The sequence below is a fragment of the Pelodiscus sinensis genome, chromosome 4, assembly GCF_052426305.1.
Source record: "Pelodiscus sinensis isolate ZL-2025 chromosome 4, ASM5242630v1, whole genome shotgun sequence".
NCBI lineage: Eukaryota > Metazoa > Chordata > Testudines > Trionychidae > Pelodiscus > Pelodiscus sinensis.
The window spans coordinates 30511708-30526592 of NC_143055.1; the positions used below are offsets into that span (position 1 = coordinate 30511708).

At 46.6% G+C, this 14885-nt stretch overlaps 1 protein-coding gene across 6 annotated transcripts in view; it reads right to left on the reverse strand.

Moving 5' to 3' along the window:
• The window catches only part of LCORL (ligand dependent nuclear receptor corepressor like), a 168236-nt gene that overhangs the window by 75474 nt on the left and 77877 nt on the right, over window positions 1-14885 (reverse strand). For all 6 annotated transcript variants that reach the window (XM_075930677.2, XM_075930673.2, XM_089777836.1 and 3 more), the window contains exon 3: window positions 12636-12715. In XM_075930677.2, coding sequence (XP_075786792.2) covers window positions 12636-12715 — 80 coding nt within the window. The remainder of the gene's footprint in view (window positions 1-12635; window positions 12716-14885) is intronic.

A 14885-nucleotide genomic window follows, 5' to 3' on the forward strand; every position in this document is an offset into this window, starting at 1 on the left:
TTTGGAAGCTTCAGGGGCCACAATGATACTCACAGCACATGCTAAGAGCTGCAATTTAAGTGTGGTTGTATATACATGCAAATAGCTTCTTTCATACTGACAGGCATGAATACAAAGATAAAGGCAAGACTGCACAACACACTGGCCCCATTTAAGTCAGTTCTGATAATCTTAATAAAATGCAATATTTACCCGATTTCCACCCATAGGACAGCACTTTTAAGCAGCAATGACAGTCCAGGAATTTAACTACTAAAATGCATATCAACAGAAGACCGTTATGTGGACTACTTTTTTGTTTTGGCTCCCACCCACGGGCCACATGTTGAGCCCTGCATAAACCCAAACTGCACTGTGGGCTGTAAACAAACAGGCCACATGTGGCCCACGGGCCGCTTGTTGAGTAGCCCTGATTTAAACTGTTCTTTTTTGTTGTCTGGGAGGTACTCAATAAAAGATATTAGTTGATCAAAAATGTGGTGTGTATATTTCGCTAGTAATGCAACGTAGTTGGCTATTCTGAGCTGGAGGCTTGCTGATGAATATTCCTTTCTCTATTGTGTCCAACCTCTTCCAATCCCTGTCGTAGGGAATGGTATGGGTGTTGCTTCCCTCTTTGATTCACGGCTTCCACAACAAGGGAGTTTGGTGCCAGGTAGAAGAAGAGGAATTCTGCTCTATTGGGGGGAACATAATATTTTGTATCTGTTCGTTTGGAGGTTGATGAGATTGTAGCAGGTGTGTGCCAGATATTCTTGGCAGGAACCATAAGCTTCTCCTTCATGGGGATAGCCAATTTCACATGGAAAGAGATGTATGCAATGTTGTGTCTGTGGCATATCTGACAGGGAAACTCTAAGGTGTCTGCAACCCTCTAGAAAAGTTCCTGGAATGATTTAAAACCATCTCCCTTGGTTGGTGGCGGGTACATGATCGTATTGTCAGGAAGTGAAAATGAGGTGTGGGTTATTGGAGGAGCACAGGATATCTGATCCTCCCCCATAATAGCCACATCTGGCTCCTCTGTGTTCAAACTATAGTGTGCTGGAAATTGTACTGTTGGTGCATGGGACCACAGTGTTGGGGATGGCTGTTGCACCTGCTGTAGAGTATAAGTCACCCATGGGTCCCAGTATGGCCCGTTAAGCAGAATAGGCAGTGGAAACCACTGGGGAGTCTGCCATTGTTGCATTTGTCGTTGAGGCTTAGGTGAGGAGTGTCTCACTAAGTGTACTCGATTAGACACCTCCTCCTCCTCGTCCCTAAATGTTGGGGCCGCTGAAGTGGCTGGAGTGGATGAGAAACTGTGTCCCCGCGGGTGGTCTGTAGTTGGTGTCAGGCTCATCCCAGCACCACAGATCAGACACTTTGAGAGCAGTGATAGGGAGGGCTGCGCATGCGTGAGCAGAGTGCAGCATGCCTGCATTTGAAGTAGCGCATGCAGCCCACTTCTCCTCTGTTTCTTCTTTGACACCCTTGTGGGCTGCTATTATTGCCCGAAGAAGTGAGGAGGAGGGTGGGTAGTGGAGCACTCATGGGAACATACATCTCTAAGAACAATCGTTACTCACTTTGTGCAGTAACTTCTCTTTCTTCTTCAAGTGATGTCCCTGTGAGTGCTCCACAGTTGGTGACTGTGTAGCAGTGCCCATTCAGATAGACGATGGGCTTCGATCAATTGCTACAAATTGTGGAGAGAATCACAGTGGCTACTCCGGTATCTATTGTGGAGCATTGTGGAATAGCATAATGCTCTTTGAAGGTGAGATTAGATGACCATGTCGCTGCCCTGTGTATTTCCTGGAGTGAGACTCCCTTTAGGAAAGCAGCTGATGACACCATAGCTCTGGTAGAGTGGGCCTTTAGATTAATTGGTAATGCCCTATTCTGGAGCGAGTAGCGAGTTTTCATGGTAAGAAAGGTAAGTGGTACGTTTGCCATTAGTTTGAAGGATGGTCTTGTGAGTGAGTGTAGGACCAGTTCTAAGTCCCACGTGGGGGAAATGGGTTTTCGAGGTGGGTGAAGGTTCTATAGACCCTTCCCGAGTCTTTTAGAGATAGGGTGTGCAAAAATGAAGAACCCATCAATGGAAGGAAAGCCATGTGCACTCAGGGTGAGAAAATTGACAAATTTTGTTGTTTCAGGTGTATGATGTATTCCAGTACTTGGTGGAGCAACGCCCTGGATGGTACGATTGCTCTATGTGCACACCACTGTGTAAACCGGTGCCACTTGTATAGGTAAGTCTTGTATGTCATTTGTCTCCTGCTATGCAGGAGGACATTTTTCACTTGTTAGGAGCACTGTTGCTCTGCTTCCAAGAACCAGATAGGTACCATGCCGTCAGGTGCAGTGCTTGTGGTTGGGAATGAAGTATTGACCCCTGGTTCTGGGAGAGCAGATCTGGGCAGTTTGGAAGCAGGTAGGGAGGTTGTAGAAACAGGTAATAAAGACACGTGAATCACGTCTGTCAGGGCCAGGCTGGGGCTATCGAGATCATGTGGGCCCCATCCACCTGTACCTTCTGGAGGACTCTGGGAATGAGAGGAATGGGTGGGAAGGCGTATAATAGGTGGGCCCCCCAAGTGAGAAGCATCACATCACCAAAGCAGCTACGTCCTATGCCCTCTCTCGAGCAGTACTGGGGGCATTTGGAGATCTGTCTGGTGGCAAAGGGATCTATCTGTGGTCGCCCCCATCGGTGGAACAGCTCATGGGTGACCTGATCGTGTAGTTCCCACTCATGTTCTGTCAGGAAGCTCTGGCTGAGGGTATCTGCCATAATGTTCTCGTCTCCAGGCAGGTACTTTGCCAAGCTAGTAATATTGTGGTGGATGCACCAATTCCAAAGCTTGATTGCTTCTGCACGTAGCGACTGGGATCTTGCACCCCACTGGCGGCTGATGTAAAACAGTCGTCATACTGTCAGTGAGGATTCGCACAGGAAAGTCTTCAATTTAAGGGAGGCAGTGCTTGCATGCATTGTGGATTGCTTTAAGCTCAAGTAGATTTATGCATAGTCTGGATTTGTCTTTAGACCATTTCCCCTTGCTCAAACTGTTGTTGGAAATGTGCACCCCATCCCATCAGTGAGGCGTCCATCATAATTTGTTTGGATGGCTGATCCCGGTAGGAAAGGCACCCCGTTGCAGAGGTTATATGCCTTACCTCCACAATTGTAGGTAGGTAAGGACTTTTGGGGAGGCGAAACATGCCTGTGGATCTGACAGCTGGCTGGTGTGTACACTGAAGAGATCCAGTGTTGGAGCAATTGGAAGTAGTTTGAATAAACCCCTCCCCCTTTGTATTTTTCGTGGACCCACTCTATGACTCCTATATTGAGAAGGTGCTAAGCCTCCTCGAGGAGCAGTGTCTCGTGAGAGGGGTCCCTGAAGAGGGAGGGAGAGAGTGGGAAGGTGAGGGGGATTGCCGTGAAGGGGACAGAAATAGCATAGCTGACGATTTCTAGGACCCACCGATCTGTAGTGATTGCTGCCCACTGATTTTAGATCAGGCGCAAGCGGTGGTGAAATATATTAGTGCTCACCTGATACTGTAATTGGCGGTGATCAGGCAGACCCTCAACCAAATATACAAATGTGCTGCTTCAAGGCCTAAGTTGCAGAAGAGTGGTTGTTTGGGGCTCTTTTGCATTGGTTTCGTGGTCGGAAGCGGTTTTGCTGAAAGGGTCGGTATTGCTGTTTTCTAGTGAAGGTTATGTCCCTGTGTCTTTGATACAGTGTGTAACACTTTCTTCGATAAAGGGGAGTATAAATCCCCAATGTGCGTAGGGTAGTGCGCAAATCTTTGCTCGAATGCAGGGCTTCTTCATTGGTACCTGCAGCGAACAATTTAGCTTTGTCGACTGACAGGTCCTCTACTTTGGCCTGGAGAGCCTTAGGGACTCCCGCTGCTTGCAGCCAAGATGAATGTCTCATCACCACAGACATCGTGGTGGAGCTAGCCGTAGTGTCTGCAGCATCCAGAGCCATTTGCAGTGCCGTATGGGATATAGTGTGGCCCTCCTTAATGATTGCCTTGAGGATAGGTCTTTTATCTGCTGTAATATTGTGCATGAATTCTGTTAATTTCATGTAATTGTCAAAATCATGATTTGCGAGCAGTGCTGAAAAGTTAGCTATGTGTAACTGGAAGGTTGATTAGTACACTTTTCTCCTAAACACATCCAGGCGTTTGTGGTCCTTGTCCTGTGTATGTGTTTTGTGTTGTGGTTTCTTGGACCTTTGACTGGCCGTCACAGCCACTACAGTTTCATTGAGGGTGCAGGTAGAGAAAGTCCATGCCTTTAGATGAAACAAAATATTTCCTATCGGCCCTTTTATTAGTTGGAGGGGCCATGACAGGTGTTTCCATACTTCATTGGCTGGATTGCTCGAGGATTACTTCATCTAGAGGCAGTGCGATTTTGGACTTTGCAGAGGACTGTAGATTCTTTAGGAGTGTGTGTTATTTCTCCTGAACCTCAGATAAATCTCTCTCCTGATTGGTAGCCACCCTTTTAAATAGATCCTGGAATTGTTTGATATCATCAGTGAGTGTTGGGTCATTTGGAATAACCAATTCATCGGGAGCAGAGAATGAATTGTCATTGGGTGCTATATCACATTGGTAGATGGTTGGGTCATCCTTGATCTGTCCTTCCTCTAGATCCGAGCCCTTAGATGGGGAATGTGATGTATCTGAGTGCGTGGAAGGTAGTGACCATTGTGCGGGTGTAGGAGGTGCAGTGGAGGTGTGTCATGGTGCCCAGTAACTATAGGGGGACTATCAGCTGTGATGAGTGTCAATGTCAATCACTGTGCCATGGAGGATATTGATAATGTGGTAGTCTATATGCCCCCCCCCCCAATGTATACATTCACTGTGGGCATCAGAGGCTGGAATAAATTCTTGGTATTTGCCATATCTTTTCTCTTTAGGAGAGTCTGGCATGTATCCCAGAAACTAATTGTAATTGTATAAGCAGCGCTGACTGCTCGTGGGTCATTGGTTCCTGGGGTTTTCTTTTGGGGGGGGGAGGGGCTTGCTGCTGCACAGCAGTAAAAGCTGGCAGCAGCAGCTTTTTTCCTCCCATTTTGTAATCTGTGTAAAGAAAAAGGAGTTCTGGACTATCTATGCTGATAAAATGGTTCTGCTTTGTCTTGCAGAGGACACCGAGGAGGAGAGAATTGAGCTCCGTCTGTGGCCGAGGGTGACAAAGAAGAAACTGAGGAGAAGCGGGAGGCACGCGCCATTTCAAAGGTGGGAGTGCCTCTTTCCACTCGTACATGCGCAGCCTGCCTGATCACTGCTCTCAAAATCTCCGATCTGTGGTGCCAGGACAAGCCTGATATCAACTGTGGAACACCCACAGAGACATCTCTTAAAGAAGAATCATTGGTGTCAAATAGAGGAGTCCCCGGTACCGAGTTTACAGAAAGTTCTGCCACCAATGTAAAGTGTGGTATCAGCAGAAGAGGGGGGAAGTAATAGACGTTGCAAGGTGTGTGGTATGTGCAGTGGTTTTATTTCAGGGGCTGGCTGCTTTTTGTGTGAGGTTGGTGCTGAGAGCTTTGGCAGTGCTGAGGTTGCCGCCTCAGGCAGAGCGCTCGCACTCAGTGCTGCTTACGGGCATTGCTTGTTATGCACTGTGGCCAGGGTTGAGGGCATTTTAGCCAGTGCTAAAGAGGAGGCTTTGCATTTTTCCTCTTTTGGCACCTTAGCTGAGGCATGCTCTTTGTATTTGGGGTCTAGGCTCCTTCCATTGCTGGCCCTACTAGTGGGCTGACCCCTTTTGTGCTGGGGAAACAGCATTTTTGTGGAGAGGATGCTTCCTCAGGGAAGAGTCAGTGTCTGAGGAAGAACAGGACCTTATCTTTGGCTGAGTATTGTCCCAGTTCTTTGGGCTTGACCCGAGGGGAGCCGCTCTTTCCGATAGTGTCCCAGATGATTTCAGTCTGGGAGGGGCAGGTTGCTCAGGGTCAGAAGCCAACAGAGACTTTTTCTCTAGCTGGAGCATTTTTAGTAATTCTATTGATTTCCTGGTACGCACGGTCAGTTTCTGACAACGACAATGTTCTGTGGGGTGCTCTTCCCCCAGAAAGCGGACACACTATTCATGTCTATCTGAGACTGAAATGGATAGCTTGCAGGCTGTACACTTTCTGAAGCCAGATATGTCCCAGACACCTGTAAAGTTTGTGCAGAGCTGCTATGTTCGCTTAACCACTTTCTAAAAAAAAGAAAAAACAAAAGACAAAGTTACTCACCTTCGTGCAGTAACGATGTTTCTCTGTGGATGCTCCACTCTTGGTGTCGAGCTCATCCCGGTGTCACTGGTCAGAGGTTTTCAGTAGCAGTTGTCAGCCAGACCGCGCATGCGCAGTCAGCATCTCGTGGCTTTTACACCTTTTATCGCGCGGTCCGGCTCCCATCAGTTCCTCTCACCATTCAGTTCTCTGCAACGAGAAAGAAACAAATTCCGAAGCGGAGAGGAGGGTGGGATATGGAGCACCCACGGGGACACATCTCGAAGAAACATCGTTACTGCACGAAGGTGAGTAACTTCATCTTCTTCTTTGAGTGGTCCCCGTGGGTGCTCCACTCTTGGTGACTGTAGAACAGTATCCAGACAGCGCACTGGACTTAATGTTTGTCCGCGATTGATAATACTGCAGAGGCTACAGCTGAGTTACTGGCTAAACGTTGCACGACTGCATAGTGTTGCATGAAGGTAGTATTGGATGACCATGTGGCTGTGTAGCAGATATCTTCCAGGGACACTCCACTACGGATGTAGCTACCACCCTCGTGGAATGAGCTCTTGGTTGTGAGAGAAGAGGTCTATTTTGGGTAGCGTGACAGGTAGTAATACACGTGCCTATGAGGTTCGCAATACGCTGGCTGGAAAGTGCACCGCCTTTGGATCATTGTGCTATTGACACTAGTAATCTGTCCATTCTGCGCCAGTCCTGAGTTCTATCGATATAGAACGAGAGTGCTCGGCGCACATCAAGGGCGTGTAATAAGGCTTCCCTCTGTGATGACTGAGGTTTAGGATAAAAAGACGGTAATACCATGGGTTCGTTGAGATGAAACAAAGAACATACTTTTGGAATACATGTCGGATGCAAGTGTAGTGTGACCGACTCTTTAGTAAACACTGTGAATGGTGGATTTGCCATCAATGCAGCCAACTCGCTGACTCTACGTGCCGATGTAATCGCTAAGGAAGACTACCTTCATTGTTAATATTCAAAATGATATAGTTGCTAATGGCTCAAACAGAGGATACATCATGGTATCGAGTACCAAATCTAGGTTCTACGAAGGGGTAAGTGGTTTCCGTGGGGGGTGAAAGTTAGTCAGTCCTTTTAGAAACCTTTTAGTAGTTGGGTGGGAGAACATGGAGAATCTTTCTATAGGGTGATGAAAGGCACTAATCGCTGCTATACGTACTTTTAGAGATGAGATCGACAGACCGGAACCTTGCAGATGGACAACATAATCAAGGATTCAATGGAGTGGAGCTGTTTCAGTGTTAGTCTGATTGTTGCCACACCACCGTGCATATCTAGTCCACTTCACCAGGTAAGTCTTTCGGGTAGATAATTTCCTACTGTGCAGAAGGATTGCCTTCACTGGTTCTGAACAGAGGTGCTTGTTTGTTTTGAGCCAATCAGGAACCAGGCTGTTAGGTGGAAAGTTCCTGGCTTGCGATGAAGGAAAGAACCTCTATTCTGTGATAGGTGATTTGATTGGGGGAGGGAGAGAGGGTAAGGCGGTTTCACTGACATCCTGTGGAGGAATGGATACCAGGGCTGTCTCGCCCACGCCAGGGCCAGTAATATTACCAGTGCTGATTCGGCACTGATTTTCTCTAGTGTTCTGGGAATGAGTACTGTTGGAAGGAATGCATAAAGTAGTGATCCCTCCCACCTGATTAACAGTACATCCCCTAGTGATCCCTTCCCGATTTCTGACCTGGAGCAGAAAAATCGGCATTTGCTGCTGTGTGGAGTGGCAAATAGATCTATGAGAGGTGTTCCCCATCTGCGGAAAATTTGGCAAAGGATGTCCGTTTGTATTTCCCACTCGTGATCCAGTGGGAAATGGCGACAGAGAGAGTCTGTGATTGTATTGTTGGAGCCCGGTAAGTATGACGCTGTGATGGTGATGTTGTTTTGGATGCAGAAGTTCCACAGACAGACTGCTTCCGCACACAGGGAACGTGATCTCGCTCCTTCTTGCCGGTTGGTATAATACATTGCAGCAATGTTGTCTGTCAACACCCTGAACACAGTGCCTATGATATGGATGCGAAAGTGTTTGCATGCATGAAAAATAGCTCTGAGCTCTAAGAGGTTTATGTGAAGAAGTCTTTCGGAGTCTGACCACCTGCCCTGCACCTTCCTCCCATTCATGTGTGCACCCCAACCGATAAAGGAAGCGTCTGGGGTTATTTGGTAGGAAGATTGCGGCTGATGGGATGGAACTCTTGCCATGAGGTTGTGAGGCTTCATCCACCATGTGAAGGACTTGCGGATGTAAGCTGGGGGCTCTACTATCTTTTGGATGCTGTGCCTTGAAGGTATATATATGTACGCTAGTCAGTGCTGGCTGGAAGCATCAAAAATGTAGCCGGGCATGAAGAAAAGAACGGTTACTTACCTGTAACTGTTGTTCTTCGAGATGTGTTGCTCATGTCCATTCGAATTAGGTCCATTTGAATTAGGTGTGCGCACCGCGTCTTCCGGAGCGTTTTCCCTAGCGGTACCCGTAGCGCCGGCAGGGCGCCCCCTGGAGTGGCGCCGCCATGGCGGGGCATAAGTACCCCTGTTGGCGCTGCCGCACCTCAGTTCCTTCTTGCCGGACGCTCTGACGAAGGGGAGGTGGAGGGGGAGTCGAATGGACATGAGCAACACATCTCGAAGAACAACAGTTACAGGTAAGTAATCGTTCTTTTCTTCTTCGAGTGGTTGCTCATGTCCATTCGAATTAGGTAACTTCCAAGCCAACCCCACTTCAAGGAGGAGGGGTCGGAACACTCAGAAAGAGAAGTCCACAAAAGTTGAACAATCCAAACAAATTTATTCAACCGAGCGAACACAGAAAACTGTAGAAAGTGCAATGTGACGCAGATAAAACACACATATTTATAATACAGAGCTGAGGACTCCCTGGCCTGCTGTGCCAGCACGTAGTGCGCCGTAAAGGTATGGAGCGATGACCACGTGGCCACTTTGCAGATTTCAGTGACTGGAACCTGCTCCCCAAAAGCTACAGAGGACGCCTGCGCCCTGGTGGAATGTGCTGTAACCTGAGGCGGGACTTTCCCGGCCAAGGCATAAACACTCCCTGATATACCCTGCGACCCAATTGGACAACCTCTGGGTCGATATGGGGAGCCCTTTCATCCTGTCAGCAACAGCGATAAACAATTGTGTGGATTTGCGAAAGGGTTTAGTCCTATCAATATAGAAAGCTAGTGCACGTCTAGTATCCAGGGAATGGAGCACTTGCTCCTTAGGGGAGGTGTGGGGCTTTGGAAAGAAAACAGTGAGGTAAATTTCTTGGGACAAATGGAATGGTGACACCACCGGGGGGAGAAAGGCTGGATGAGGGCGGATCCTCACATTATCGTCAGAAAACACTAGGTAGGGCGGGTTTACAGTTAACGCCCTCAACTCGGAGACCCTGCGCGCCGACGTAATGGCCACAATGAATGCAAACTTCATAGAGAGGTGCTTCAAAGAACACGTGGCCAGCGGCTCAAAGGTGGGGGGGCCGACACAAGTCTAGACAACACGAGGTTGAGGTTCTAAGCGGGGAGAAGGGGTCTAACCGAGGGATACAACTTATCCAAACCCTTAAGGAACCTTTTGACCACAGGGTCAGAAAACAGTGAAACTCCTGCCGAACCAACATGGAAGGCGGAGAGAGGTGCCACATGGACTTTGGCAGAGGAGGTAGAGAGGCCACTGGACCTAAGTTCAAAAAGGTAGTCCAGAATGGACGGGACAGGTGCACAGGACTGGTGCACTCCCCTTCTGGACGCCCAAGACGAGAAGCACCGCCACTTGGCTGCGTATGACCCCCTGGTAGACGGTTTCCTACTACTTAGGAGCACCATCTGTACCTCCTGGGAACATTCCCTTTCTGGTTGGGTCAGCCACGGATAAACCAGGCCGTCAGGTGGAGAGAGCTGAGATTCGGGTGAACCATGGTCCTCCCATCCCAAGGTTGGGTCAGGAGATCCCGAGCTGGCAGGAGCGTTATAGGCTCCTTGCTGAGCATGTCCACCAGTATAGGGAACCAGAATTGTCTGGGCCACCGAGGGGCTATCAGGATGACAGTGGACCTGAAGGTCTTGACCCTGGTCAGAAACATGGGAATTAGGGGAAACGGGGGGAAAGCATAGAGGATGCCCGCCGGCCACGTCACCATCATGGCATCCCCCCAGGAGTGTTCCCCCAGCCCCAACAGGGAGCAGTAACTCTGACACTTGGTATTGCATGCTGAGGCAAACAGGTCTAATAGGGGACAGCCCCACCTGCGGAAGATCTGACGAAGAGCCAAATACTTGAGAGACCACTTGTGGGCTCCGAAGGACCTGCTCAGAGCATCGGCCAGCAAGTTTTTGCACCCCGGCAGGTACTCTGCCTGTAAAACTATGTCGTGCTCTATGCCCAGGTCCCAGAGACACAGGACCTCACAACAGAGGGGAGGTGATCGGGCTCGCCCCTGCCTGTTGAGGTAAAAGACAGCCGCCGTGTTGTCCAGGCGGACCAGGATAGAGCGGCGAGAGAGCTTCGACAGGAAGGTCTCACGTACTCTCCTGACTGCCCTGAGCTCCCAGACATTTATGTGCAGAGCCCGCTCTGCAGGGGACCAGAGACCCTGGGTCCTGTGATACCCCAGATGTGCTCCCCAACCCAGGTCCGAGGCATCTGTGACCAGTGTAAGCGAGGGGGGAGGTACAGTGAAGGGAACCCCGCTGCACACCACCTCCTTCTGAGTCCACCATTGTAAGGAGGCTATCACTTCCGGAGGCACTGTGAGAACCGTGTCCCAGAGACCCCTGGACTGGTTGAATGCCTTTGCCAACCAGGTCTGCAGAGGCCTGAGCCTCATTCGAGCATGGCGTACCACATACGTACACGCCGCCATCTCACGTGGACGCCGGTGCACCGTGCACTGCAGAGTGCCCAGCCGGTGCTGGCTGTAAAGCCGCCTCCATGAGGAGAAGTTTTAGACGAGAGTCTCTCTCTTTCTTAGTGCGTGGCTTAAAAGACTTGCAGATCTTACAGGCGTCTGTAAGATGGCCCTCACCCAGATACTTCAGACAACTGTTGTGAGGGTCTCCTTTGGGCATGAACTTTGTGCAGACAGCACACGCCTTAAAGCCTTGCGGCCCTGGCATTCCTCACCCCCCGAAGGGGGAGAAGGAAAAACAAAGACACTAACTATCTAACTAATTGAACTATTCAGAACTATCTACAATGCTAAGAGAAACGGGAACCATTAACTGATCTGAGAGAGAGACACGCTTCAACAACCGTCACGGGCAGCAAGAAGGAACTGAGGTGGGACAGCGCCGGCAGGGGTACTTATGCCCCACCACGGCGGCGCCACTCCAGGGGGCGCCCTGCAAGCGTTACGAGTACTGCTAGGGAAAACGCTCCGGAAGACGTGGTGCACGTGGTGCGCACGTAATTCAGATGGACCTAATTCGAATGGACATGAGCAACCACTCGAAGAAGAACTACAAAAGTGGTAGCAGCCAGATGGCCCATCAATTTCATGCAAGTGCGTACTGACACCGTGGGAGTATCTACTTTGAAATATATTTAGGCACGTTTTAAAAAGCAGGATTGCTATTTTGGGATACTTCCGGTCTAGATGTAGCCTCAGAACGCTTTAAGGAAAACCAATGGTAGAGTACATTGTCTAATTGCTGTAATTTGCACAAACCAAAACTGGAACCCTTTTCAGTTACTTTGCTTGTCTCAGCACTTGACATGAATTTCATCAACTCTGCCTTCTGCACCTTATCATCATACTTCATCACTGAGTCAATGCTGAACTCTTAAATCAACTGGTTCCTGTTTACTCCTCTTTGAAGTCATCTAATTAGGTCCAATTTCTGGGTTATAGGCAACAGAACACATTTTCTTTTCTGTCCTTTGTTTGTTGATATAAGTTGCAGGATGGGTTAGATAATACAGTATCCAATAGTGGTACTGCATTATACTCAGAAGCACAAAATGTACCAATTTTGCTGCTGCAAGTTTACAAACTTAACTTGTGCAAGCACCGGAAAATGTTGAAAAATTATGCTGGATGGCTATCAGAGTTTTTCCAGTTAACTGAAGGAGGAATTGTATTGCCAGCTATGATAAATGCCAGTTAACCAAGTCTTCTGGATATTAAAAAGTGCCAGAAAACAAAAAAGTTTGTACTGTATGTGAGGGACACACTAAAAAGATTTCTGTTATAGAGCCAACTTAACATTCCTCTCTGGCCAAAAGAAACAATGTGAATACATATAGAAAATGTCATTCTTGAAACTCTATTTTTAGACCCAATATATGAAAAAGATCAGTTTCAACCATTTATATCACATTCATACTTACACTGACTGTTTCTTTGTGTAAGTTACAAAAGGAACATTTTTCATCCATAGACCAGTCAGTCAGTTCTTCTGGCTCACAGTCTTAAAAGAAAAACAATTAAAATGTTTTATTTAAAAATGAGCAAGTATAGATGCTTTAAAAGGGAACAAATCATGATTAAATACAAAGTTAAATTTTTTAGTCTACTATGTATTTATTAGTATAAATTTTGTTGGTAGTATTCTACCTGCCAGATCAGAAGGCTTTCTATATACAAAACAGAATTTTTCAACCCGGCTCAGGATATCTGGCTCATGCTCAAAGTTAATAATGAAGTTTGGGGGTATTCTTTAAATGAAAAGTAAAAACCCAGTGTCTGCACTGGTTATCTCTTGTCGTTAGCCAAGTCAAATTTAAAATACTTATTATGCTTTTCAGAAGCAGCAAATTAACCTGAGAGCTCTGATTAATGTTCTTTCTTTCAACAAAAAATACAAATGTTAAAGAAACTCACAGGCTACTAATTAGGGTACAGCAACTGATATTTAGCCATGCATGTGTACTACTACTATACAATAATTAATTTTCTACTGGCACAGTATACAAATCTATATTCTACTTAAGCACTGGATTAATATTAATATTCCTAAACACAATATACCAAATATCAACACAGTAATTCTTTGAAGCATCTCATCCTATTTCAATGAATATTTACAATAGGGATGTTAATGGCTACTCAGCTAGCTGTTTAACTGAAACACCTCCCCCTATCAGCTACATGTTCTGCTTTTAAAACTTGGACCGGCAGGCTGGCTCAGTCTGAGCCTGCCAGGAGGAGTTATCAATGAAGAACATGGGAAGCTCGGGCCCAACGCTGACAGGGGTTGCTGTTCACCTGTGGGAGCCGGTCTACACGGGGAGCCTGTTTTTAAACTGGCTTCCTTCCACCTGCTACCCCACACTGCTGCATCTGCTGCCTGCTTTGTAACATCTCTGATATATAATATATAACCATTCTCTTCCTTCCATGGGTAAATACCAAAACAGAGATGCCATGTGTCAAAGTCTTGAATTTGCTCACTAATGATTCAGGAAGACTAAAATAGCAGATAAAAGAATTATTTTCTTCATGTGAACGTAATAGTTATGAAAAGTTGCCAGACTCACAAATCCAGAGACTTAATTCATCTATAAACAAACCAGATACAGCACTCTGAACATTTGTGTAAACTTCCCAACTGCACACTTTACATATATCCTGACTCTAATCAAGACAACATCTAGAAGATGGGAGGACAATTCATTTAATTACATCTTTTGTTATGACATAGGGAGACACACATTTAGTGTCAACCGCAGTGGTGATTTCTGTACCATTTATACCAATCCTTTGGAAAATGGACTAAGATAAAATATCTTACAGGCCACTGACTATCAGAGGGCAGCAAATTTCAATCATTACCTTAGCAGAATGTATATAAGCAACTTTAAGATGCAAGATCTATACCCAATTACTAAGTCCTTGAAACATCTAATTTTCCCCAAAATGTACTTTCTTGAAAAGCAGTAACAGAAAACAGCAGTTATAAGAAGCTGAGGAGCTAGAGGTAAAATAAATATTCTTGCCAAAGGATCACTGTTGTCCATGTGAGAAAATATATAGGGGAAAAAAAGGCAAAAATAAATAAATACAATTTTAAAAAATGATCTGATTGATATATTCATTAAGGTTAAGAATTCTTACCTAAGTGGAACATTTAATAATAAAATATAGCATGTAGTTGTGTGACATTAATACATGCCTAGTGTAACTTAGAGCATTATGTTAACACATTCTGCATGAATTAAGCTCACATAATTTACTATTTTATTGCATAATTAGACACTCATACACATTTGACTTAAACATGCCCAATGGGCTTAAATTGCAGCAAGGAAGGCTTAGGAGAGATATTGGAAAAAACTTCCTGTCAGGGTAGTTAAACACTGGAATAAATTGCCAAGAGAGGTTGTGGAATCTCGAGCACTTGAGATTTTTAGAGTAAGGATGTTAAAATGTGGTTCATTGATTAGTCAATGGAATTTCCATTGACTAGTCGATGGGCACTTCCGCATTTCTCCTTTGAAATGTACAAGAGCCCACTGCTGGGGTTCTTGTACATTTCAAAGGCGGAATGCGGAACTCTGTGTACAGCCCGGGGCCAGCAGGAAGTCCCGCTGACTCTGGGCTGCACGTGACATGTCTGCTTTGAAGTGCATACAAGTCCC